Source organism: Podarcis raffonei, chromosome 13, assembly GCF_027172205.1.
Source record: "Podarcis raffonei isolate rPodRaf1 chromosome 13, rPodRaf1.pri, whole genome shotgun sequence".
Taxonomy (NCBI): domain Eukaryota; kingdom Metazoa; phylum Chordata; class Lepidosauria; order Squamata; family Lacertidae; genus Podarcis; species Podarcis raffonei.
In genome coordinates, this window is record NC_070614.1 from 1,218,386 (window position 1) to 1,244,967 (window position 26,582).

The following is a 26,582-nucleotide window of genomic DNA, read 5'->3' on the forward strand; positions in this document are numbered from 1 at the left end:
GGAAGGGTCGGGTATGTTAAATGGCAGCCACTGAGAGGCAAATGAAAAATTGGGAGTCCTGCTGACAAAAGAAAAAAAGCAGAAGTCCTCTGGCAGCTGAGCTGCATCCCAAAGCTCCAATCTGGTGATGCCCACTGCTGCCTCCCACCTCTCAACAGCCGTTTCCAGGATCTCTCTGCACAAAGGTTACAATGGCAGAACTTTGCTGTGCTTGAGATGCTGCGTCTCCTGCCAAAGTGTTGATGGATTCAACGATGACCTCAAAAAGAAAAAGAGGACAAGGAAGTGTAACAGGCTGTGGTCTGCAAGTCAATCTGAGCCAAAGCGCCAAGTGCCTCTGGCAACAGAACACCTCTTGCAGAGAAGGGCTCTGCAACGCATCAGGCGTGGCATGTGCTTCTCCCCTCTCCTTTTATCAGCACATGTCAATAAATGCAGCTGAAGTCTATTCAGAGTGAACGCTCCAAGTTCTCTTAGCAAGCTGGTCTCAAAATGGAGCAAGACTAGAGCCGCAAGCTTTAAATAAGCTTTCAGGAGTAGATTTCAAGAGCTCAGTTTGAAACTGCAAGCAATCTTCCATCTTGTCCAGTCCTCTGTCTGAAAGCCTGGCAGTCCAGCTCTTGCATCAGAGGGCCTCTGCTCCTTACTCCGTTCTGGTGTAGATCTTCTCCTGCTTCCCTTCCTTCATTGCAGCATAGCGGGCAAGAACAAATAAGTAGTCGCTCAGTCTAAGAAACGGAAGAAAAAAGCTGTTGTCCATCTCTGTACAGGATAAGAGCTTGTAGTGGGCATGTATACCCTAAGGGTGAGGCAGCATCTAGGGCTGGAAGGAGGAAGATGTCCCTGCGCATGTAGCCAATCAAAAAGGTAGAGGAGTGGATGTGCTCCCCCTCCCCCAACTGGATGTCCTCCAGGTGCTTCAGACTAAAATCTAAGGTAGCCAGTTGGGGAAGGCTGACTTAGGCAGTTGCCAGGTACCAAAGTAAAATCCAGCCCCCGTGAGGCCTGCAATTTCAGTGGAGGAGTCAGGCACTGAACGAGAACCATCATCTATAGTAATGGGATATGGCAGAAGGCCACGTTTAGCCACGATAATCTGGCTGCTGCATGACCCCCTCCCCAAAACAGGGAGAACAGGAGTCAAACAGGCTGTGAGAAGTTACCTGTGCATGCTCCATGATGACACTACCTACCTTAAAACGGGGCAGAGTATTTGTCTTTTCCAATTGGTTGCAGCAGCTCTCTGCCAGAGAAGGGTCCCTTCCCCATCGCCTGCCAACAGCCCCTTTTACCTGAAGATGCCGGGGCGAAACTTTGGACCTTCTGCATGTCAAGCCTGCATGGAACTACAGCCCTTCCCAAAACACCTTCCGCATGTGGAGTAGGGAAGCGCCAGCAATTTGGGTATGCCTACAGGGTGTGCACCTAGAGAAAGGACATGTCTTCCCCACCATCCTCTCTCAAAGACCAGCAGACTCCAGAAGTCTCCTTCCGCTGCCCCAAATCTCAGCTTCCACCCTTCCTCCTCTCCACTTCCCAGCTTAAGCACAAAGTGATCCAGGTGGAGCCTTCCAGACGTCATTTGACTACGATTCCCATCACCCCCCATCAGTGGCCATGCTGGCTGAGAATGCTGGGAGCTGGAGTTCAACAACATGGGCAGGGCATCATTTTGGCTACCCCTGTACTAATCTCCCACTCCCTTTCCTCCAAGTTGTTGGAAGAGAAAAGACAAGACTGGTCTCCGCAGGACAGTCAGCAAGGCCCATGTGAGTGCCCCAAGGTAGACCAGTAGTTCCCAAAATGGCATAAAATGACTATCAGACTCTGAAAAGCTGGTACCACTGGATCAAATTCATCAGTTGTGTTGAATTAATTAAACTAAATAGTTTCAACTGGATTTTGAATAAAGGGGCAATTAGTTGTTACTGTTTTGAATCTTAGTGTTATCTTCTTTAGTGGGTTATGCAAACTGCTATTTTGAATAGTGCTTTCTATAGGGTTGGGGGGCACTAGGAACCAAGGAGCACTATGGAACCAAAGGGGCAGGGCTCCCAAAATAGATGCAAAAAGGACTCTCATCCCATCCCCTTGTCTCAGTAGGAGATATCCAGCAAGAAGTACCCGGGGAAGAGCAGCCTTCCCCATCCTGCTCTCCACTAGATCAGCCCCAGAAACCAGCAGGGCCAGTGGCCAGGAAAGGAGGTGCAGAGAAGCCCTTATCTGGAGCCTTGACTGTGTGATCCACTAGAGTCTAGACGCATTCCCCCTGCCCCCCCACCCCAGCTTTGTCAAAAGGAACAGTTCCAAGTTACCTGTTCAAAAACTTGGCCACGTCTGCATCTGCTTCTCCCATTTTCACCAAAGGAATCACACTGCAGAAGAGAAAAGGAAGCCAGTCATCACTACAGCTGATATAATTGGATCCAAAACCACCTTTCATGCCCCCCGTCGGCATGAGTAAATTTTGCCTTGTTCTGCCAGATCCTAAGGTGCCAAAAACATTATTTGCTAAATGCACCAAATTCTCTGCTCCAAACCAACTGTGCATTTAAAGGGGGGGGGAGAGTACCCACAATTAGTTTGCACTGGCCATTAACGGCTCCTGCAGAACTCAGGATCTCTTTTGGCAAACACTTCCTTGTCTTGCTGCACAGTACAAACTCTGATCCGTGCCCTCCCCCAGCATTGCTGGGGAGCACTTGTGTTCGTTTCCAAACAATTTTCATGCAAGCCTTACAAGGTTGACATGCCAGCGAAGACTGAACAAGAGAGGTTGGCAGCCCAGACAGCTCACTCAGGGCAGCAGGGGGTTCTCATGGCTTTGTCAGTGCAGTCGCTCACTTACCACCTCTCGGCTCGGCGGCAGATGGCTCTGGAGAGATGGAGAGCAGTGCTGCTTTTGCCGCCAGACTGAAATGACATTAAACAAAACATCCAGATCTGCCTTATGCCAGGGTCAGGCCCATTCAACCCCCGTCCATCTGCTCTGACTGATGAGAGCGCCCCGGGGTCCTCAGCAGAGAGCAGTCTTTCCCTGATACTTTTGAGACAGGGCAGGCTGGGGACTGAACCTGAGACCTGTGGAGCTGCAAACCCTCGCCTGAAGCAGGAACAGGAGCGTTTGCAGCCAATGCAACCATTTTGGCTACCTTCCCACAGAAGTCAGAAGGAGTGTCTGTGAAAACATGCCCTAAGGAAAGTGCTGTGAACTAGCTGTTAGCTGTGATTCCTGCATAGCAGGGGGTTGGATTAGATTATCTTTGGGGTCCCCGCCAGCTCCACAATTCTATAATTCTGTGTGAGCCTGAGGGGAGCGATTAGCCCAGGGCCTTACAGCAAGCTTGGGATTTAGGTGGCAGTTAAATCAAAGTGGTTTGTGATTGCCCCAACTTAGATTGCTGTAAAAAGGAACTACAGAAACTATGGGTGTCCACAAGTTCTAACATCATGAGAGAGGGAGGAATCCTTTTCTCTGGTGCATCAAATCCTTGGTCTGGCTGCATCAAAGTGTTCCCTGGCACACCCAGGGGCGAGCAGGATCATTCTCCCTTTGCATCAGCTGGTGTGTGTATTGGGGGGCAGGATCCATGCACCCGAACCCAGAACTAAGCAGCCTGATCAATGGCTCAGAGCTTCTCAAAGGCCCCAGCAGTGTGCTTGCCAAGCAGGAACTCTGCACAAGAATCTGGGTGGCTGAGCCACCTGTCACTCACAGCCCTGTGACACTGTTCCTGATGGGAATCTGGCCAGTGGAAACCAAAAGTTGTCTGCCCCCCACCTTCTGTGCTGCAAGGCCTCTGCTTTGTGACCTCCTCACAGACGGAGCACATCGGAACACGCAAAATACCTACGGGTAAAATGAAAGCTGTGAGTGGCGGAAGCTGCTCAGAGTAGTGATCGATCCAGGCCTCCAGCTCCAGAATGGGCTTTTCACTGAACGACGTTCGCTCTGCAGAAGAAGAGACACGGCTGAGTGGACCAGCCAACCAAGGAGTCACCCACAAAGCGAAGCCCTGGCTTCTTCATTCCCCTGCTTAAGTCGCAGGATAGGGGCTGCCAGCACATGACGCATCAACCTTGCTAAAATGAAGGAGGCTTGAGCCTGGGTCTTGGGCCTGTGTGGGTTCCAGTGCTGAGTCCTGGAATACCTCAAGCACCTCTGAGCATGCACAGAGCATTTCCCCCCAAAATGGTTAAAATGCCATCTTGCGTTTTTAAACAGGGTTTAAGTAAGTGGGCAGCCCTAACAAGCAGAAGCACTATGGCCAACTTGTGCATTTGCAACCTAGCAAGTCAACGTTTATTAGAGACATTTATATTTGGGATATATTCATATGCAATGCTTTTAAGACATGCATCAAAATCTTTGCGGAAAAAGCATTTCCCCCCACTAAGAAACCACAATGGAGGCTTGTGTGTTTCTGTTCCAGGGCATGGTCTGAGGGAGCTTGACATGGCTGAAGCTTGGCAGGTCTGGGTCCAGTCAGACCCTTGCCTAGGGCCCTGCCAGGAAGAAAGAAAGGAATGGGGTGTAAATGCAATAAAAAAACCAATTTAAATAAGCCACATAAACAAAGGTTTCATGGTCAGAGTCCTTCCTTCAGTTGTCCAGCAAAACTGATCCCCAAAAGCAATGGCAGCAAAACCATTTCAAAAAGGGCAGCAGTTAGCTTATTTTTAAAAATGAAGATCTATACTAGGTTCCAATTACTTAAATGTGACTCCCTGGCTGAGGATATGGGAGTTGCCACGTTGGAGCCGGCGTCCTGCAGCGCACACTGGACCTGCGGAAACAAAACAGAGCAAAGGTGTTTGGGATGAGCATTATTTTTGCACAGATGGTGAGACATTCAGAAAGCAGTTTTAATTGTCGGTCTGGCCCGCCTTCATGTCTCTGAAGGTGCCAAAGAATGGGCAGAGTTCTCTGACCTAAATCGGAAGAGGCTTTGGAACGCCCACCACCACTGGCTCCATCGGGGATGGGAACCTGTGGTGGTCCTCCTCTGGCAGATGAAGCTGCACTCCAGCTCCTATCAGCCCAGCCAGCATGGCCAATGGGCAGGGATGGTGGGAGGTGGGATCCAGCCACATCTGCAAGAGGACGACAACTGCTGGCTCCCTGCCCTTGCCTTAACTTACACAAGCAGATGGACAAGAGTTAGGCCAACAGCTCTTAGGCAGAACACCTCCGCACAAGATGCTCAGTGATAGGATATCCCCAATGACCGAATGCTAGCAACTGTTGCCAGCCATCTCAATTTACTGAATTTATCGCTCCCATAGGAAGCATTGATGGCCCCCAACTTGGAGGGCTTTAAGAGAGGATAGGACAAATTTAGGGAGGAGAGGCTATCTGTGCTCTGCCTCTTCATTCAGTGAGACTTCCAAATACTGGCTGTGGGACACCACAGGCAGGGAGGGGGAGAGCATAGAATCATAGAATCATAGAGTTGGAAGAGACCACAAGGGCCATCGAGTCCAACCCCCTGCCAAGCAGGAAACACCATCAGAGCACTCCTGACGTATGGTTGTCAAGCCTCTGCTTAAAGACCTCCAAAGAAGGAGACTCCACCACACTCCTTGGCAGCAAATTCCACTGTCAAACAGCTCTTACTGTCAGGAAGTTCTTCCTAATGTTTAGGTGGAATCTTCTTTCTTGTAGTTTGGATCCATTGCTCCGTGTCCGCTTCTCTGGAGCAGCAGAAAACAACCTTTCTCCCTCCTCTATGTGACATCCTTTTATATATTTGAACATGGCTATCATATCACCCCTTAACCTCCTCTTCTCCAGGCTAAACATGCCCAGCTCCCATAGCCGTTCCTCATAGGGCATCGTTTCCAGGCCTTTGACCATTTTGGTTGCCCTCCTCTGGACACGTTCCAGTTTGTCAGTGTCCTTCTTGAACTGTGGTGCCCAGAACTGGACACAGTACTCCAGGTGAGGTCTGACCAGAGCAGAATACAGTGGCACTATTACTTCCCTTGATCTAGATGCTATACTCCTATTGATGCAGCCCAGAATTGCATTGGCTTTTTTAGCTGCCGCGTCACACTGTTGGCTCATGTCAAGTTTGTGGTCAACCAAGACTCCTAGATCCTTTTCACATGTAGTGCTCTCAAGCCAGGTGTCACCCATCTTGTATTTGTGCCTCTCATTTTTTTTGCCCAAGTGCAATACTTTACATTTCTCCCTGTTAAAATTCATCTTGTTTGTTTTGGCCCAGTTCTCTAATCTGTCAAGGTCGTTTTGAAGTGTGATCCTGTCCTCAGGGGTGTTAGCCACCCCTCCCAGTTTGGTGTCATCTGCAAATTTGATCAGGATGCCCTTGAGTCCATCATCCAAGTCGTTGATAAAGATGTTGAATAAGACCGGGCCCAAGACAGAACCCTGTGGCACCCCACTAGTCACTCTTCTCCAGGATGAAGAGGAACCATTGATGAGCACCCTTTGGGTTCGGTCAGTCAGCCAGTTACAAATCCACTGAGTGGTAGCATAGTCAAGACCACATTTTACCAACTTCTTTACAAGAATATCATGGGGCACCTTGTCAAATGCCTTGCTGAAATCAAGGTAGGCTACATCCACTGCGTTCCCTTCATCTACCAGGCTTGTAATTCTGTCAAAAAACGAGATCAGGTTAGTCTGACATGACTTATTTTTCAGAAATCCATGCTGACTATTGGTGATCACAGCATTCCTTTCTAGGTGCTCACAGACTGTTTGCTTAATGATCTGCTCCAGAATCTTCCCTGGTATTGATGTCAGACTGACTGGGCGGTAATTATTTGGGTCCTCTCTTTTCCCCTTTTTGAAAATAGGGACAACATTTGCCCTCCTCCAGTCTGCCGGGACTTCGCCTGTTCTCCAGGAATTCTCAAAGATGACTGCCAGTGGTTCTGAGATCACATCTGCCAGTTCTTTTAATACTCTTGGATGCAGTTCATCTGGCCCTGGAGACTTGAATACATCTAGACTAGCCAAGTATTCTTGTACTATCTCCTTAGTTATTCTGGGCTGTGTTTCCTCTGCTGAATCCTTTGCTCCAAATTCTTCAGGTCGGGCATTATTTTCTTTATCGGAGAAGACTGAGGCAAAGAAGGCATTGAGGAGTTCAGCCCTTTCTGTGTCCCCTGTTTGCATTTCACCATCTTCTCCTCTGAGTGACCCCACTGTTTCTTTGTTCTTCCTTTTGCTACAAACATACCCATAAAAGCCTTTTTTGTTGCTTTTAACCTCTCTAGCAAGCCTGAGTTCATTCTGTGCTTTAGCTTTTCTGACTTTGTGTCTACACGTGCTGGCTATTTGTTTGAATTCCTCTTTGGTGGTTTCCCCCCTTTTCCATTTTTTGTACACATCCTTTTTTAATCTTAACTCAGTTAAAAGTTCTTTAGATAGCCACCCTGGCTTCTTTAGGCACCTTCCATGTTTCCGTCTCATTGGTATTGCCTGAAGTTGTGTGTCAGGGAAGAGTTAGAAGTTTTCAGTTTATCAGAGGGAGAAAGCATTCCCCAAGGGAATCTAATAGAAGGGAGCAAGAGGAACAACAGGGAGGGACCGGCTGTTCCCAGGAAAGGCAAGGGTTCAGTTCTAGCTCAGATTGGGAGGAGGGGAGATACAGGCCAGCTCTAGCCAGGAGGTTAGAAAAAAGAGCGGGAAAGCGAAGGGAAGGGCGCCTTCGCCATTTTGAGGGTGGCTGGTCATGGAGAAGCAGAGCTCAGAAGGTATCTGAAAGAAGTGACTCTGAGGAATAATAGTTAAGAACTGTTTATAAGATTATTTTGTTAATACACAATAAAAAGTTATAAAAGAACAAGAAGCGTTTGTGTGGTGATCTGAAGAGGACAACGACCAGTCCTGACATTGTGCTTTTACTATCTCCCTCTTAACAAACTCCCAGCCATCATGAACTCCCTTTCCTTTTAGTATTACTCTCCATGGGATCTCACCCAGCACTTCCCTAAGTTTTATGAAGTCGGCTTTCTTAAAGTCAAGAAATTGAGTCCTAGTATGCTCGGCTGCTCCTTTCCGCTGTATAGTAAACTTCAGAAGAGCATGATCACTCGCGCCTAATGATCCTTCCACTTCTACCCCACTAACCAGGTCATCAACATTGGTTAGGACCAGATCTAAAATGGCTGTTCCTCTTGTTGCTTCTCCCACTTTCTGGACAATGAAGTTGTCTGCAAGGCCAGTGAGGAATCTGTTTGACCTTATGCTCTTGGCTGAGTTTGACATCCAACAAATATCCGGGTAATTGAAGTCCCCCATTACTACTATCTCCCTTCCTTTTGCATGCTTGGCCATCTGTTCCGGGAAGGCATCATCTATGTCCTCCGTCTGGCTTGGGGATCTATAGTAAACTCCCACAATGAGGTCACTGTTATTCTTCTCTCCCTTAATTTTGACCCAAATGCTCTCAAAATTAAGCACTTGTGCTTGGATCCTGCTTGAGAGTTTCCTACAAGCGACTGGTTGGCAACTGTGAGAACATGATGCTGGCTGAGATGGGCCATTGGCAGGGCTCTTCTTCAATAAAAATCTACTAGCAGAGTAGCAAATATATACATTAAGCAACACACAGTAACAATACAACAACAACAACTTACAGTCATACCTCGGGTTAAATACGCTTCGAGTTGAGCGTTTTCGAGTTGCGCTCCTCAGCAACCTGGAAATAACGGAGTGCGTTACTTCCAGGTTTCACCGCTTGCAGATGCTCAAAATGACGTCACGCGCATGCGCAGAAGCGGCGAAAAGCGATGCATGCTGTCGCAGGCGTGCTGTCGCAGGCGTGCTGTCGCGTGCTGTCGCTAGTTACGTTTACCTCTAGATGCGAACGGGGCTCCAGAACGGATCCCGTTCGTATCTAGAGGTTACCACTGTATTATTTATACCCTGCCCATACTGTATATAAAAAGAACACGAATGAAAAGTCTTAAAGTTTCTCTTGCTGTCTCCTCTTAGCCCAAGAGTTGGACAAGAGGGTCCTTTGGTCTGATCCAGGAAGGCAGTCCTTGTATGCGGATGCTGTCAGTGACGGGGATACAGCTATTTCTTACCTGGTGAAGTTCCTGCACAAACGAGTGACCTCCTTCACTGCCAAATTCAGCACTTAGCCTGCAGCAAAATAGGAGAGATTTTACCCTGAGATATAGGTAACTGATGCTGTTTGTATGAGAGATTTACCTCTTGTGGAGGCACTACAAACAAGCCTGAAACCAGCTGAATTGTCAAGTTCCCCCAAAGAACTATTGTGATGTGAGAGCAAGAACATTTCTTCATGAGAGGTGCATGGCCTTCTCATGTTCAGGCAGACAGGAAATTGGTTCAGGGCAGACACAGTCTGTTCCTCGCTCTTCATATGAGATGAGACCTGCAGGATTAGACCAGAACATCTGGTCCAGCATTGCTTGCCCTTAAGTGGCCAACCAGATGCTTCCAAGAAGCACAGAAGCAGAACAGGAAGGCAACAGCCACTCCCATTATTGCTCTCCAGCATGTGGAATGACTGAGGTAGACTGCCTCCCAACTTGAAGGTTCCATAGAGCCATCCTTGCCTAGCAGCCACTGAAAAAGACCCCCCCCCAAAAAATTGTCCAATGTGGGGGTGAGGGAACATTTCTGACCCTCCAGATGTGGTTGAACTGCAACTCTCCACAGCTGGAATCCAACATCTAGAAAACTACCACAGATTCCCTCTGGGAAAGCTCATTCCAGAGATGGTTTTTTGGGGGGGGGGGTTGGAATAACCTCCTCCAACATCTGGCAAAAGACTGCAGCACTCTTGCAGGGCGAGATGATGTCCCCTGGAGCCATGAGCTTCAGCCTGTGGGCAGTGCGGCAGGGCCAGGCACAGCCTGCTCCTGTGACATCACCAAGGCAGGAGACAAATGGCGAGTCAGGGCTGCGGGCAGCTGTCACAGGGCGAGGCCTCTACTCCAGTTCCAACAGGCTCCTGTCACTCCCCTCTCCAGCCTGGATCACGCTGCCTGGCAGGTTTCATTTGACTTAATAAAAGGTTTTGAAACTGCTCTTTGTTAATCAGGTAGCAGGGTGGGGCTCAGAATAAGGTTATGCCAGGGAATAAGGTTGTGCAAGGAAATATGCTGCCTGCTGCCAACCAGCAAGAACAGCTGCTGGGGAAAATGAGAGGCTTTCCTTGCTTCCCATGACAGAACTGCTTTCTTTCATATCAAATTACCACTATTAAATTTATTTATTACCCACCTTTCACCAGCAAGTCCCAGGGTGAAATTCAAAAATTTAAAAATTCAGAGTTAAAAAGGTTAAAGCTTATTAATGTCACAGTAATTGGGTGGGTCCTAAAAACCATGTCTCAGGTGCCAAAGGTCCAAAGCCATAAAGTGAAGGTGCCAGACGCACCTGTGGGGAGGGAATTCAACAGCTGAGGGGCTGCCCGAGAAGGCCCTCTCCTCCTGGGCCACCACCAACATCCCAAGTGCCTGTTGATCTTAATATACGGAAGGGTTCTGAAAGGAGGGGGTCTTTCAAGAATCTGGGGCCCGAGTTGTTTAGGGCTTTGAACACAAATGTGATTACTTTGAATCAGACCCAGAAACAAACTGGCAGTCTATTATTCTCTGAAACATTCTTATAAATTGAAGAAATAATTTACAGTCTTTTGGTTACCCTATGGCTGAACTCAGTTCATCGAGTGTTCCCAGGGCATCAAAGATCTGGTCATCTTTTGCTCTCCTCTCTCCAGTGAATGTGCTGGAAAACCCTTTTGAAAACCATGCAAGATGATAACAGTAAGAAAAATATGAAGCGGCTCACACCCAAGTGCCCAAAGCCCTGTTCACACGTGCATGTGCAATGATTGATTTCTGTAGCCCCAATGACTGGAAGATGAATGTGGCAACTGACTCCAATGAAAGACCACGGAATTTCTCTGCAGTGACTCATTTGCCCAGGCAAGGAATCACTTGGGACAGTAGGCTTCACAGTATTTGCACTAATACAGTAAAGGTAAAGGGACCCCTGACCATTAGGTCCAGTCGTGGCCGACTCTGGGGTTGCGGCGCTCATCTCACTTTATTGGCCGAGGGAGCCGGCGTACAGCTTCCGGGTCATGTTGCCAGCATGACTAAGCCGCTTCTGGCGAAGCAGAGCAGCGCACGGAAATGCCGTTTACCTTCCCGCTGGAGCAGTACCTATTTATCTACTTGCACTTTGACGTGCTTTCGAACTGCTAGGTTGGCAGGAGCAGGGACCGAGCAACGGGAACTCACCCTGTTGCGGGGATTCGAACTGCCGACCTTCTGATTGGCAAGTCCTAGGCTCTGTGGTTTAACCCCCAGCGCCCCCCGCATCCCTTACTAATACAGTATCCCCACTCAAATGTATTATTATTATTAAAAAAGAATCTGAGCAAAGCATCTCATATTTTACAATCTCTTGTGTTTTCTTTTGTTAACAACATGTCACAGGTACATTATAAAATATTTTCCATTTGTTTCTGTGTGTAGATATATATTTGAAGCAGAGACCAGCAGCCAATTCCAGCAGTCATTCTAAGGCTGTCAAAAATGCCCCTTGTGGCACCATGGTGCTCTCATGGGCCAAGGATTAGCCGGGTGGGTCGGAGACCTGCCTCCGCTGGCAGGATGCTGCTACCTTGGTCTCCTGTTTTCGTGTATAACTTGGGGATTTGGGTTGTTTTCCTGGGCTTGGCATCCATGCTGCAGAGGAAGAGGAGAGGGAAATGGTCCTTTACATTCATTCCCTTTGCATATTCACATGAACTATTTAGTTAACAAAAATTAAGACACAACACATGATGCAATCGACTTTCAAATGAGGATCAATGCAACGTCCACCACGAGCGCGCCCGGACTCATTCTCGGGCGCCTTTTAAAAGCCAACCCTTGACGTTTCTGGTTTTAGAAGTAACAGAGGCGCCTCCCCGAATCACGCTTTCCTTCGCGCGCCTCGCCCCCCCCCTCCACGGCGCTTCCTCCCGGCTAAGCAAGGAAACGGGCCGCTTCACACGTGACGCTGCAACCCGTGCAAACGGGGCTCCGGCCGGGCCAGGCCCGGGGAGGGCGGCTCACCTGGGCGCCTCTCCGGCCCCGCTCTGCTCCCGGCTCAGGCGCCTCGCGCTCCCGCCCAGGGGCCAGGCCGCCCCCGCCGCCCGGCGCAGAGCGCGCCCGCAGCAGAGGAGACCCGCCATGGCGCCGCCGCCGCCGCTTGTTCCTCCCCCCGCTCGCGATTGGCCGGGCGGCGCCCAGACCCGCCCCCCGGAGGATGAGGGCGGCGCTTCCGTGGGCGGGCGGGGCCAAGCCGCGGCGCTGCCGGGACGACGCCTGCTCGCTCGCTGTGCGGCTGCTCTGTCGGGGCTGCGGGGGCCCCCTGCCGGGAGGAGATGCGCACCTGGGTGGTCTCGGCTCCGGGGAAGGTGATCCTGCACGGGGAGCACGCCGTCGTCCACGGCAAGGTGAGCGGGGGGCCGAAAGGGGGCCAGGATCGGGGCCTCGCCTCAGGCCGAGCCGCCGAGGGGGCGGGGGCGAGGCAGGCGAGGCGGCAGGAGGAGCGCGCCTCCCTCGGGCAGATGCTGCAGCCTGAGTGCTGACCGAAGGGAGACCTCGCCAGCCTGGACCACCACCAGGGTCTTTCTATTATCAGCTTGGGCCCGGTTTCCCCGCCGGATCGCCTTCTTGCCCCGAAGATGCTTCTCCCCCCGGCCCTCCCCGCCTGCTCTTTCCCAGCAGCCGTCTTCGCTCCACTCTTTTCGAGGTCTGCTAAAAACTTTTTTTGTTGGACAACCTGCCCAGATATGTAGAATGTTGGTGTGTGTTTTCACTTATCATTGATTTTAACTATTTTTGAATGTTTTAAATAGTTGTTTTAAACTGTTTTTACTGATGATACTTCTATTTCTCTTTCCTTTTATAAACTGCTTTGTTTATTTTTATTTTTTACAAACAAGTGGTATATAAATTTTATGAAATAAATAAAAAGTAAGCAATGGCTATATTGCAACGCCTAATTTGGCTTGGGACCTCAGTTAGCTGCCGGAACTCCTCTGCTGACCTCAGTCTCCCTGGACTCCAAAGTCTTCATCCGAGGCCCCGCTTTCAAGTGCCCCCTTCAAGAGGGAGTTTCGGGGGGGGGGCGACAATGGGGAAGCGGTTGCAGTCCCCCATCTTTGCAGCACCCTCCCAAGCAAGGTCTGCTGGCACTGACTCTCCTACCTTTTTGGCAGCAGGTTAAGACTTCCTCTATTCCCAGGCATTTGGTGGGCTATTGATTTTTGCCATTTTTGCAACTGGCCCTTTGTGTTGTTGATTTTTCAGGGCTTTATGTGAGGGTTTAAGTATTGGACAGTCTAAGTTTTATTTTGTGTGTGATTTTATACTACTTATACATTCTGAAACTGCATTGTAGGAGGCATTTTAATATAACAAATAATACAAACAGTGCACAGAATAAACGCAATCCCAGAGGAGTGATGTGTAAAAACAGCATAACATGATTGGATGGGGATGAATTCAGATTTAGGTTGCCCATCAGAACCCCATCCACTAGAGAGGAAGCCCCATTGAATTAAATAGGATTTACTTCTGAGAAGATGTAGTTAGAATTGCCCAATAGAAAACCTGAAAAACAAGAAGGCCTTTGCCCAGTGCTGAAAAGACATGGAAGGAGGCGTGAGCCAAGCCTCTCCAGGGAATATGATGCATGATGTGAGGCACCACAAACAGCCTCAGATGAAGATCTTCAACTCCATTTCCCAACATGTTATAATGATTGATAATTATTATTTAATGAATGTCTACCCCGCCCTTCCTCCCCAAGGAGTCCAGGGCAGCAAACAGGTACACAATTTAAAAACAAAAAGCAGAAACATTCTAAAAATATATTTTAAATATTACAATAAAGAATGCCTAAAAGCAGTTACAGTTTATTTAATTCATAACATTTACATGCCATTTGCTTATTAAAAGAAAAAATCTCAAACCAGTTAAAATCAGAATTGTAGAGTTGGAAGGGATCCCTAAGGGTCATGTAGTCCAACCCCCTGCAATGCAGGAATCTCGACTAAAGCATCCATAACAGATGGCCAGCCAACCCCTGTTTAAAAACCTCCAAGGAAGGAGAGTCCAGCACCTTCCTTCATGCTTCCATCCAAAGATCTCGAGAATTCTTCAGCCATCAAATGCCCAAGTAAAGAAAAATGTTTCCAAATTCCTCCTTAAAGCTAATAATGGTGGGCATTCCACAGTTGGGGAGCCACCACTGGAAAGGCCCTGTAAAAACGAAGAAGCTTATTATGGCACCAGCTTTTCTGGACTACAGTCCACTTCATCAGAGGCATGGAGTGTTTTCCTGAGCTGCAGGGGTATGTTTGTGTGTAGATTAGTGAAGCTGGGAGGAAATAAAATGCAGAAAAGTGCAGACAGTGATAATTAGGCTATTAATATTCACAAGACCACGGTGATAACGTATTGGTAGGTCAGTTAACACACCTTAGAGTTGGTGAGGTGGACCTTAGTCCACAAAAACTTCTGCCATAGCAAATCTGCTTGTTTTTAAGGCACCACAAGACACATTTATTTCTCCTGTGCAAGTCTAGCATGACTACCCCACTGGAAATTGTAACATTGTGGGGAATGTTAATATTTATTTTTTGCAAGAGTTAAATCCATATTGAGAGTGGTTGTTTCTTTTTCTCCCTGTACCCGCAAAATGCACTTGGCAATGTTTCCTCTCAGGGCGGGGGGGGGGGGAGAACCTTTGTCAGCCACAGGTGCAGGCTTGTCCCCTGTCCCCTAACCCAGGCAGGCTTCCTGGGGCCAGAGGAAAATGGGTGGAGCAACCCAGGCAACGCTGCCTAGATTCCACACACTCACACGTCCTCCCCGGGGTCAAGCAAGGGGCCAAGTTGGTCCGAGTTCACAGACCCATTCCAGCCTGGAAGACACACTCAAGGAAGAGTGCAAACCAGGCCTCGTAAGGGTTGTGTCCTGGGGAGAGTCCCAAGGAGCAGGGGGGCTGGATCTGGAGGGCGCCTGAAGTTCTCTGTGCTGGGGTTTTAGAAAAAGGCCTCCCCATGCCGACCTCTGTGTGTGGTGCCTTCCCTGTTGAAGGTGTGTGTGACTCCTGCATAGCAGGGGGTTGGACTAGATGACCCTCAGAGCCCCTTCCAACTCCACAATTCTGCAATTCCAGCTTGCCCTGGCCGTGGCTTTGAACCTGAGGACATTCCTTCAGATGACCCTTCGGAATGATGGGAAGGTCTTGATACATCTGCCAAATATTGGGACCAAGTTGCACTGGGAAACATCTGAGCTGGAGCCCTTACTGGCAGCGTTCCCTGGTGAGCACTCTGGATGCTTGGGGGTGTTGGGGGGGGACTCCTGTTCTTTGCTTCAATCTGCAGAGAGCCACAGCTGCTTTGGGAGATCCGTTCCGGGGAGGCCTGAGATGAGGGTCCCACGGCCCAATCTCCAGGCATCCTGTGTGGGCTGCCTGGGGCTGTGAAGCACAGCAGAGGGGCAGGAGCGCCAAGCAGCTCAATGGCAGAGCGTTGGCTTTGCACGCAGAAGGTACCAGGCCAAATCTCCAGGTCAGGCTGGGAATGCCCCCTGCCCAAAACGCTGTTGCCAGTCATGCCAGTCCTGAGCTCGATGGAGCAAGGCTCTGACTTGGGATGAAATAGCTTCCTGGGTTCCTGTGGTTGGCCTAGTAAAGGCGTTTCTCTGATGTCTATCCTGGAATAAAGCAAAATGTGTCTGGTGGGTCTGTCATGGACCGTTAAGATGCCTTCCTCTCCATTGGCTCTTTCTCCAGCTGGCCTGATTGACTCTCAGCCCCCCAGCCCAGGACAAGTGGAGAAGCTGAAGGAGTTTGTGGGGGCTGCAGAGGGAGCGGCTGCAGCCACACACAGCCTGGCCGTCGTGGCCTTCCTCTACTTGTACTTGTCCATTGCGTCCAAATGCGGGTAAGGCTCTTGGGCACCTCCCCCCACTTGTCGCTGCTTCACCCGTGATTTAATGCATTGATATTTCTCTCCCAGAGAGCCTTGTAGTGGGAATTATAGCGTGTGCCTTGACTGAAGGGCCTAAAAGAGAAGAGATGCAAAGCAAGAGTGCCTGGAATGATATGGTTAGGAGAAACTGCTCACGCAGACTGTGTTAAGAATGTGTCAAGGAAAAGCTCACATTGAGCAAGTCCTGTAAAGAGTAGGCATTCTGATCTTCTTGCAGAATCAGGCTTCCAGCTCTGTTAAAGCAGGCATGCTTTTCATCAGAGAATGGGACCTAATTTGTACGCATGTGGGTGGGTTCCCCAGTGGGGGCCGTTCTGCCCGAGTAAAGTTCCCTTAAACACCGCAATGCTGTGTCTATTGAAGAACTCCACCACAACCCTTTAGTGGTGTGGCTCTCTCAATTCTGAATCCTGGCTCTCTGCAGTGAAGTGTATGCTGTAAACTGCCCTGTGATTTTCAGGTGAAGGGTAGTACTGTATACACATTCAATAATAATAATAAAATAGTTGGAAGCTGTAGCTCATTTGGGGGTGAGGTGGGGAGCCGCTGACCCACAGACCAAATTGGGACCCAGCACAGGTCCCAGTTTGGCATAGGAGGCTGTTTTCCCCAAACCACACTCCCTGCCCCCCCCCCACCTAGCATCATAGTTGACATAAGGTGTGAGTTGTAGATAGAGACAGGGCTGGATCTATTGCAAAACCTCCCAAAAGCCATCTGGAAGTCACCGCTCCCCAGATTGTTGGCAGTGACCAGCTGTCCTGGAGCAGCCAATACCTGCAGAAAGCAGCTTTGAAGTACCTATGCTCAGCACCTGGTATAGGGTTGGCAAGCTTGTTATGATGCCTGATGATGGACAGGTGGTAAAGCAGCTGGTTCATCATCTGACATCATAAGCTCCAGTAATGGCCTGGTTGGTTATCCTTGCAAGGTGAACCCCTTGCTTCAGGAGCTGCTGAAGGGTCATGGCTCAGTGGGATAACATCTGCGCTGCATTCAGAAGGCCCCAGGTTCCATCCCCTGCAGCATCCTGGATACAGCTGTTGCTGCCAGTCCTTGTAGACAATACTAGGCTAGATGGACCCAAGGGTCTGGCTCAGTACCTGCAAGCCTCCTCTGTTCCCAGCTTCCTATGATCACCAGAGCCAGAGCAAACAGATTTGTTCTATTGTCTGTGTGACAAGATAATGCAACTCATTCCAGTTCTTCCTTGTTGCTCCTGCTCAGTAAATGATGGAATGACAGGTGGTTTACTTTTTATTTTTGTAATGTTGTGTCTTTCAGGGTCCTTCCAAGCATGGACATCCTGGTGTGGTCTGAGCTGCCCACAGGTGCTGGGTTAGGTTCCAGCGCTGCTTATTCCGTCTGCCTCGCAGGGGCTTTGCTTTCTGGGTGTGGGGTCATCAGCTACCCTCTGGGCGAGGGCCAGTCTGTAGCCAGGTAGGAGCCCCAGAGAGCTGGGCATCGTAGAATCACAGAGCTGTAGAGGCGGAAGGGTCATCTGGTTCAACTACCTGCAGTGCAAGCATCTCGGCTGAGAGATGGCCATCCAACCAATGCGGGTGGGGCGTGAAATGTTGATGGATTCACTTCTACCTCATTCAGCTATTTTATCTGTTCAATTATCTGTCGCAAACAGAAACAAATAGATATCAATAGATATTTTTCTTTGCCTAAGTATAAGAACCTGGAAGAACTGCTTCCAAATACAACCAGCCAACATTATTATTTATTAAATTTATATCACACCTTTCCTCCAAGGAGCTCAAGGTCCTCTCCCTCCCCTCACAGCAACCCTGCGAGGTAGGTCAGGCTGAGAGGCAGTGACCGGCCCCCAAGGTCAGCCCGTGAGCTTCGTGGCTGAGTGGGGATTTGAACCCCATCTTCCCAGGTCCCAGGCCACCTCTTAAGAACCACAATAGGCAATACTGGTCTGCATGGACAGACTCTCTGGCATGGTGTGAGGCTGTTTTCTGCCTTCCAGGTGGGCTGAGGATGAGCTGGACTTAATCAACAGGTGGGCCTTCCGAGGAGAGCAGGTGATCCATGGGAACCCCTCTGGAGTGGATAATGCTGTGGGGACCTGGGGTAAGTGCTTTCTCTGATTTAACATGAGAAGAGGCTTCTGGATCAGGCCTAAGGCGGGGCATGTAGTCCAGCAACCTGTTCTCCCAGCGGCCAGCCAGAGGCCCCAAGTGGGTCCCGCCTGCAGGACCTGAGCCCAAGAGCCCTCGCTGTGGTTTCTGGCAACTGGTATTCAGAAGCTTTGCTGCCTGCACCTGAGGAGGCAGATGGCAGAGCCACCATGCCTAGGAGCCATCTCTAGCCTGCTCCATGAATTTGTCTGGTCCTCTTTTAAAGCGTCCAAGTGTGTGACCATCACTGCCTCCTGTGGGAGCGAGTTCCGTAGTTGAGCTACGCGCTGTGTAAATCATAGAATCACAGAGTTGGAAGGTACCCTGAGGGTCATCCAGCCCAACCCCCTGCAATGCAGGAATCTCAAATAAAGCATCCCTGATATCTAATATTTCCCCCCAGCTCAGTTCACAAGTGACAGCATTGAATGGCTTGCTGGATTTTAATTCCACTGGTATCACCACAGTCTCCATCTGCTACGCTTCTAGAAGCCATGGGGGTGGGTCCTGTATCACACGCTGGGGTCTCCCTCACGTCCTAGATGAAGCTGCCCCTTTGGAACTATCTGTAGTTATCTCTCTTCAAATATTCAGAATTCCTTTCCTTCTCTCCCTTGCTTTATGACAAAGGAGTGACTCAACGTTGCTCTGTATTGTTCATTGTAAATTGAGTTCTTTGTGCCAGATCATGGAAAACAAGACATCTTCTGAAACAGTGTTCCAGTGTTAAGGCTCTTCTTCTCCCCCTCCATGGAAACTTTTAGGTGGAGCTTTGAGATACCAGTCAGGAAAAATCTTGCCGTTAAAAAGGTAAAAGTTCACTCTGAGCGTTAATGTTTATGCTGCATAAAAACTACTTTTAGTGTGATGAATGTGGTTAATAAGCTGCTCTGTGGGAAGGCTGGTGGGTTTCAGACTATATTTGCTGGGGGTGAGGAGGTCTTCACACAGATGCTGGACCAGCCACCTCTGGGGGGTTGCTCTACCCCTGGGCTGTCTGCATGGGGTGGGGTGGGAGACGCGGTGAACTTACAGGGACACTCCACCCCCCACCCCCACCAGCTCTTTGAAATAAATAGTTGAAAGCTCTTCGTGATGGCCTCCGCATGAGATGGCTGCAAAAGAGAAATTCATGAAGGAGGAGGCAAAGGCTCTCAGGGGCTCCTGGCCACGATGGCTGTGTTCACCCTCCACTTTCGAAGGTGTTACGCCTCTGATTCCTGGCTGGGCAGGGGAGGTGAGCAGAGTCCTGTGGCCTTCAGGTTCCGCTTGCAGGCTCCCAACAGGCTTCCGGCTGCCCATTATGAGAACAGGAGAGGGGACCAGGGGGCCCCCACTGGCCAGACCCAGCAGCAGGGCTCTTCTGGGGCTTTGATGTTTGATGATTCTGCTTTCATCCCCTTTTTGTGGGGGGGGCATTGAATAAGGTGATGCAGCTCTAGTGATGTTAAATTCGAGAATAATCTTTTGGAGAATATTCTCAAGAATATTCTTGGTTAATGAGAATATTAGAGAATTCCCATTTAAAATAGGAGAATATTCATTTCAATGCATTGCATATATAATTAGTTAATATACATGTTTATTCATGGGTAAACTTGTTCAGATGGCAACCAAAAACTACAGAAAACTTTCTTATTGGTCAGCAGTGTTGACATATAGGGAAACTTGTTGTTTGGCAAAGGAACCACAGTGAAAATATGTAAGCACAAGCCTACTTGTCACTTGCAAGTATCAAATTAAAAAGTAAAACATGTTTTATAGTTAAAGTGGAAGCATTCTAAGGTGATGGCACCAGTAATTGTCATGTAAAGGTTTGGTATATAGAAACTCGGTAGTTAAATCATATTTTATTCTTCCAACAGAACATGTACATGTTATAAGACAAGTCAAAAAAATACTATTGGCATGTTAAGGTTTGATACAAGTAAATTCAGTAATAGGCTATCTTGTGCTTCTAATAGCTCTAACACTTAATAACTGTTTTGGTGACTAAAACATAGCTTGATAAACAAAACTACATGCATACATATAAAAAAGAAGCCATTAACATTAAATATATTATCATTATATGATAATATATTTTAGTATATCAATCTCTGGTAAATGGCACCTTGTACCTTTGAATAGCACTGCAAAAACCAGTTACTGGCACTAAATAAAACTATAGAAATGTTAACTGTTTAAATCAAGGCCACATCACATGCTGTTACACATAATTGTATAGGCCTAGGTACTTTAAGTGTATTAAAGGTACATTAAAGCTACTTTCTGTAAAAAATAAATAAATCACACTGTATGGCCAAGGGTATAGAATTGCTAAGAATAAGGTCACACCAAAATAGAAAAAAGGCTATTATATAGTTGAAATACATACGAATTCAAATGTTCATCAAATTAAATGATGAAACTTTAAAAAAATAAAGTTTTCTGTAGCTCACATTTCAGAACTCCCAATGGTGAATGACGCAATGCCCAGTAATGTAATGATCAAAAAAATCATTATTCATTACTTACACTGACAATTTCACAGCTTGACTGATTATTTACTAGATTTTTTAAATGTGGGTTGTAAAACTGGTTTTTACATTAGAATTTACAGTTTGTGGAGAATATTCTCTGGAGAATTTTCTAGCAGAGAATATTCTGGAGAATATTCTCCGGAGAATATTCTCACCTCACATCACTATGCAGCTCTGAGTTCGTTTCCCTCTCTGGCACCTAAAAACCTCCACACACAAAGGATCAATGTTAATTCCTCAGCCTTGCGAGATGCTTATAGATGCTCTGACTTTTTGCAAACAAGTGGCATTTAAGGAATAACTTGCTTGCTTAAAATTACAAAGGGTTTGAGGACAGAATGCAAGGGGTTTCTTTTTCAGCCGTTGGCCACCCTGATCCCTTCTGCCAATGAACCATAATCAGACTCCATTAAAATCTTTCGTGGGGCGTGAAATTGCTCTATTAGCCGCTAACATCAGGCGCTGGTTCATTATCGCAGATGGTATTAGAAAACAAAGTTATTTTGGTTCACAAGACACAGGCCTTTTGTCAGGCAGCTAAATGGCCTCTGGCGGCACGCTGAGGTAATTCTAACCACACCGTGGCTCCTAATGACATTTAAGCTTTTGGGTCGAGGTCCCTGTCTTGTGTGAAGTCCTTAATGGCTGCGCAATGGTCATACGAACAAAAGTGACTGGCATCGGGGGGGGGGCTGGTCCTGGCTCTGAGCCTGCAGAAGGCCCCACGTCCGTTGGTGGGGCTGCATGGGACCCCTCCTTCCTTGAGAGGCACTGCCTGTCAGGATACACCCCACCAGACTCTACAGAAGAGGATGCTCCATTAGCTCAACTAGTGTGTATTTCTACAAACTTTTAAGGCTGAGTTGTAACGCGGGAAGCTGCCTTATTCCGAGTCAGACCTTTGGTTGACCTAGCTCAGTGATGTCTGCACTGATTGGCAGCGGTTCTCTGGGGTTTCAGGCAGAGAGTCTCTCCCAGCCCTGTTTGGGGATGAAGTCAGGGATTGGGCCTGAGACCTTCTTCTTGCCAGGCAGATGCCCTCCCTACCCCTGAGCTCAGGCCTTTCCCCTCTTTCTACCCTGGGATCTTGGAGGGAGAGCCTATGAATACCCTAGAGAAGATGGGCAACCCTCTAATAATAATAATAATAATAATAATAATAATAATAATAATAATAATAATAATAATATAATGGTGTTATTTCTACCCTACCCATCTGGCTGGGTGGCCCCAGCCACTCTATAAGAACAGAAGGGTCTGCTGGATCCGGCCAATGGCCCACCCAGTCCAGCATCCTGTTCTTACCGTGGCCAACCAGATGCCCAACATGGGAAACCTACAAGTGGGATCCGAGCACAAGAGCAGCTCTCCCCTCCGGAGGTTCCCAGCAACTGGGATTCAGAAACATGGCTGCCTCCGATGGGGGGGAGGGCAGAGCACAGCCCCCGGGGCTGGGAGCCACCCATAGTTCCTGCTCCATCACAACATTTGGTGTCTCCTTCACTTGCAAAGGATTAAAGTGAAGTGGAAAAACATGGAGTGAATTGGCTTGCTTGCCCACGTTGGAGAGGAGACAACATTTTTTGACTCTGTTCTCCTTTTTTTCTTAGAGTCCCCACTCTACGGATTTTATTGACCAACACCAAGGTCCCTCGGAGCACCAAGGTCCTGGTTGCAGGGGTTAAAGACAAGGTGCTGAAGGTATTGCTTCTGATACAAAACCAGTATGGCCTAGTAGTTAGAGTGTTGGATTACTAGGCCTGGGAGACCAGGGTTCAAGTCCCACTTGGCCATGACCTTGGGCCAGTCACTGCCTCTCAGCCTAACCTGCCTTGCAGGGTTGTTGTGGAGGGCTAGAAATGAGGGGAAGATCTATCTATTGGGTGCTCCTTGATGGAAGAAAGCTGGGATATAAATACAATAAATAAAATAACTGCCCTTCCATTAATTGGGACACTGAGTCCCCCCATGATATTTTGGTTGGAAAACTGGTTAAATGCCGGCTGCATGAGGAAACTGAACTTCAAAGTGTGGTTGTCAGTTAAACTGGAGGGAGGTTTGGCGTGGTGTGCCATTCTTACGTGAAGGAAATCCCTTTTTTCCTCCTGCAGTTTCCTGCCATAATGGAGCCGGTGCTGGCTTCGATTGACGCCATTTCCCAGGAGTGCGAAGATGTCCTCAAAGCAATGGCCGATCATCCATCTCAGGAGCACTACCTTGTGCTGGAGGTGAGGAACCCTTTGTTTCCTCCTCTTTGAAACCAGCCAGGAGAGGCAGGACATCACTGGGAAGAGGCAAAAGCAGATGGGGCAGTTCCAGCTTGCTAAATCCAGTGCGTGTGACTACAGAGTGAGGCTGCAGGTGCAGAGCGGTCGCAGTGAAGCAACCCGAGCCAGCTGTGTCTTCCCCGTGTCCTAATGTCCCTTCAGGTAGCCTGCCACCCTCCCTTGGGTGCAGTGGGCAAGGGTGGTGCCCCAGCCCTGGAGTCAGACTCAGCCACTTGTCTGGTCAGCTTCTGAGCATGGGATGTTGGCAAGGGTGTCACCATCTTGGCTTCCACCTCTGGCTGTGCCATGTTTGGGGCTGGCCCCGTGGCTGGGATCTTGCTGTTGGCCAAATCCTGTCCCCTCCCACTTCCCATGTTAATGTAAGGCCAGAAGAAGATCCTACTGGATCAGCCCAGGGGGCCATGTAGCCCAGCCTACTGTTCTTACAGTCGCCAGCCAGGTGCTCTGAAGGGAAGCCCACAAGCAGAACTCTCCCTTTCTGTGGCCTCAAGAAACGGATCTGCAGAAGCACTGCTGCCTCTGACTACGGAGGCAGAGCATAGACCTCATGCGAATTTGTCCATTCCTCTTTTAAAGCTAATCATGTTGGTGGCCTTCCCTGCCTCCTGTGGCAGCAAGTTCTACAGGTTAACAATGCGCTGGTCTCTTTCTCCTTCTGAACAGGAACTCATTGACATTAACCAGCACCACCTGGATGTGATTGGAGTTGGCCATTCCTCCCTGGACAGAGTCTGCCAAGTCACCGCCTCTCACGGGCTGCACAGCAAGCTGACGGGCGCAGGGGGAGGCGGCTGCGCCATCACTTTGCTACGGCCAGGTCAGGAGATGCTGCGCATCCTGGGGACACTCAACTTTCATCTGGGGAGTGCATAAGCCCGAGTGTGAGCCAGGGAGTCTTGCCTTCGGTTGTGGAGTCGCGAGGCTGCCCTTAGGGCTGCCCTTGCTGTTTTCTCATCTGTTACATGGGGATAAGCACAGTGGCCTGCTTTACAGGGGTGGTATCCTTGATGCAGCTTCATTGATGTGCACAGCGCTTTCCAGAGTGAGATAAGCGAAGAAAGCAAGTCTTTTAATAAGGACTCCTGTGCTGAGTGGTGGAAGTTCTGCTTTGCTGGTCCAAAGTCCACTACCAGCCATCTCTCGCCCTGACCTTTTACTGGTTGAGGCTCTGGAGAGCTGCTGCCAGTCAGAGTTGACAACACTGGCCTGAGTTCCTCCCAGCTCTACAGTCCTCTGATTTTGTGTCTCTAGCCCAGTAATGACGCCTGATTCTGTGCCTTTTCTTGGCAGACACTCCTCCTACAATAGTGGCAGCCGCCACCCAAGACCTGGACGCCTGTGGGTTCGAGTGCTGGGAGACGGACATTGGGGCCCCGGGTGTGTGTGTGCACTCGCCCCCCTCCCTGAAAGCAGAAGTGCAGGCGGTTCTTAGCGGGGTTTAAAGGCGGTGGCAGAGGCTCCTCTTCCTGCTGAGAATTGGTTCCTGGTGCCGCGAGTTCATCACCCTCAGCCGTTGCTCAGATTTGACCGCAGAGGCCTCGCTCAAAATTGTGGGACCCCTGGAGATTTTGGGTTTACTTGGCCTATTGGACCCTGGAGAATGCAGTGCAAGGATTCTGACAGGGCCTGTTTGCTGGAAGCGGTGGTGTCCCCACAAGTTGCTTTGCTGGGCCTGGTTACGCAGCTTGGAAGGGCTGTCACTGGGTGCTGAGGGTGCTGGGTGCTGGCTGTCTTCTGCTTGACTCTCTTCTGTCCTCCTAACTTCAGCAGGGAAGTCCTTTTCCAGCCTGTCGAGACCTTGCCAGGGCACGGCTGCTTTGCTCCCCTGTGCGGATAAGGTAGAGCTTCTCTCATATTCCCTTGCAGGGTGGCTGGAACTACATGCGCTCAGGCATATGTGGAGTTGGGGAAGCACTTGTTTGTAAAGCGGGTGTGGGGGTTTGATTTTGTTCTGTCTTTTTGCAAGGGACAAGTGACAACTTTTGGGGAGGCTCGATCCATCACTTTCTCCCCCCCCCCCGCAGCCTCCTTCCTAGCTGTTCTCCCGCCCCCCAAAATGCAGTTGATATGTGCACTGGGACCTCAGTTGGCAGAAGAAGGCTTAAGCTCCACTCGCCCCAAATCGCAGCTTTGCAGCTCTTCTGAGGAAGGGGAAATTGGGGGCCCAACCGTGAATGCCTTGCGGGACCAAAAGGAGCCAACATTCTCTCCTCCGGACTTGTCGGCACTACTTCCGTCTTCCATTGGTTTCAGCATTTCCCATAACTTTTCCAGACTTTGGCTCAATTTCCCAGCCTTACTTGGCATTGGGAGATCTGATTGCCTGGTCTCTGGAAGAGTCAGCTGTCTCAGGTAGACAGCCCTGTGGACTCCCAACTCCCGGCAGCCAGCAGGACCCTGCACACTCAGGGATGCTGAGAGTTGGGAGTCCAGCAAGGCCTTGAGGAGACCCACAGGTCCCCCCACCTTGGTCCTAGGCACAGAAGCTTGATGGGTGGGGTGGAGGAGGAGGAGGTGCCCTTGTTCCTAACAAAATGTCCGGCAGTTTGAAATGGAATTGGGGTGGGGGGAAGTGACCTCCTTAGTCTGTTGGTTCTGTATTGCTTTCTAATGATGTGTACACAGAGAGAGAAAGAGAGGTAAATTGCAACTTACACAGATTTACCATGTGCGATTTCAACTGTATGTGGTTGAAGGCTGGCCAGTTGAAATTGCAACAATTAAAGTCACGGAAGAAAGAGAGGCTAAAAGTTCTTTTTGCGCAGGGTTTTCCTGGCCCGAAAATAGCTTTTAAGTTCTCTGCCTTGTTCTGGGAGGCTCTTGTGAGAGATTTCATGGTACCATCCGAGACCTCGCAAGACCTTCCCAGAGTCTGGTGAGCAAGGCAGAGAGCTTAAAAGCCCTGCTTGGAGGATACGACCTGTTTGGTGCACAGGGGCAGTTCAAGGGGCTGGTTTGAGAATGTGCTTTTTTGCAAATATCCACCACCCCAGAAATGTAGCCCCCATGCAAGACGCAAGTTACCTGTGGGCATGTATGCATATGTGTGTGTGAACACTCACCAGGGCTGCAAGGTTTGATCTGGGGAGCCTGCGGTGAGTTTTCTCCAGATATTGCTGGACTACAACTCCCATTAACATCCCTGTCCATTGGCCATGCATGCTGCAGAGGATGATGGGAAATTGATTCCAGTGACACCTGAAGGGGTTGCCCCCTCCCTTTAATGAGCAGATTAATCAACCCATATATGTTTCTTTTTGAAGGGAGGGGAGACTCTGCAAGTTGAGGGCACACTTTGAAGAGACAGTTTTGATTCTGCTATGTTCCTGCAGTGGAGAATGAAAAATAAAACACTGCAGAGCTATCCTTTGTAATTCGAAATGGTGACTATTTTGTTAGTTTGTGGGTTGTTTGTGTTGGGGGGGGGGAATAACCTGCCCAGCAAAAAACAATGGGGAGGAAACAAACACCATCCAGACAGGGATCTGCAGCAGGTGGGCTCTGCCCTGCTGCCCCATAGCTTTTTGCCCAGATAAAGAGACGGGTCTGTGACAGGTTACACTCACTTCCCAGAAGATGGAAGAAGCACCCCGGGGATCCACTGTCTTGGACCCGGTCCTC

The 26,582-nt window shown here is 49.2% G+C and overlaps 2 protein-coding genes across 3 annotated transcripts; one reads left to right on the top strand and one right to left on the bottom strand.

The window, feature by feature from the left end:
• Nucleotides 1-541: 541 nt before the first annotated feature.
• MMAB (metabolism of cobalamin associated B) lies at nucleotides 542-12,197 on the bottom strand. The gene is made up of 9 exons (XM_053363338.1): nucleotides 12,079-12,197; nucleotides 11,642-11,706; nucleotides 10,655-10,748; nucleotides 9,064-9,121; nucleotides 4,715-4,787; nucleotides 3,855-3,952; nucleotides 2,849-2,913; nucleotides 2,316-2,375; nucleotides 542-728 (listed from the first exon to the last, which is right to left on the bottom strand). The coding sequence occupies exons 1-9, from the start codon at nucleotides 12,195-12,197 to the stop codon at nucleotides 644-646; spliced, it is 717 nt and encodes a 238-aa protein (XP_053219313.1). The 3' UTR covers nucleotides 542-643.
• A 170-nt stretch (nucleotides 12,198-12,367) lies between these two features.
• Nucleotides 12,368-26,342, top strand: MVK (mevalonate kinase). 2 transcript variants are annotated; one of them, XM_053363333.1, is made up of 10 exons: nucleotides 12,368-12,461; nucleotides 15,197-15,344; nucleotides 15,818-15,968; nucleotides 17,301-17,456; nucleotides 18,001-18,104; nucleotides 18,916-18,961; nucleotides 22,284-22,374; nucleotides 22,785-22,901; nucleotides 23,625-23,778; nucleotides 24,252-26,342. In XM_053363333.1, exons 1-10 carry the CDS (start codon nucleotides 12,390-12,392, stop codon nucleotides 24,401-24,403), a joined length of 1,191 nt encoding a protein of 396 aa, XP_053219308.1. In that variant the 5' UTR covers nucleotides 12,368-12,389; the 3' UTR covers nucleotides 24,404-26,342. The 2 variants fall into 2 exon arrangements, with proteins under 2 accessions (XP_053219308.1, XP_053219309.1); XM_053363334.1 differs by lacking the exon at nucleotides 24,252-26,342 and adding an exon at nucleotides 23,955-24,245.
• The last annotated feature ends 240 nt before the right edge of the window (nucleotides 26,343-26,582 follow it).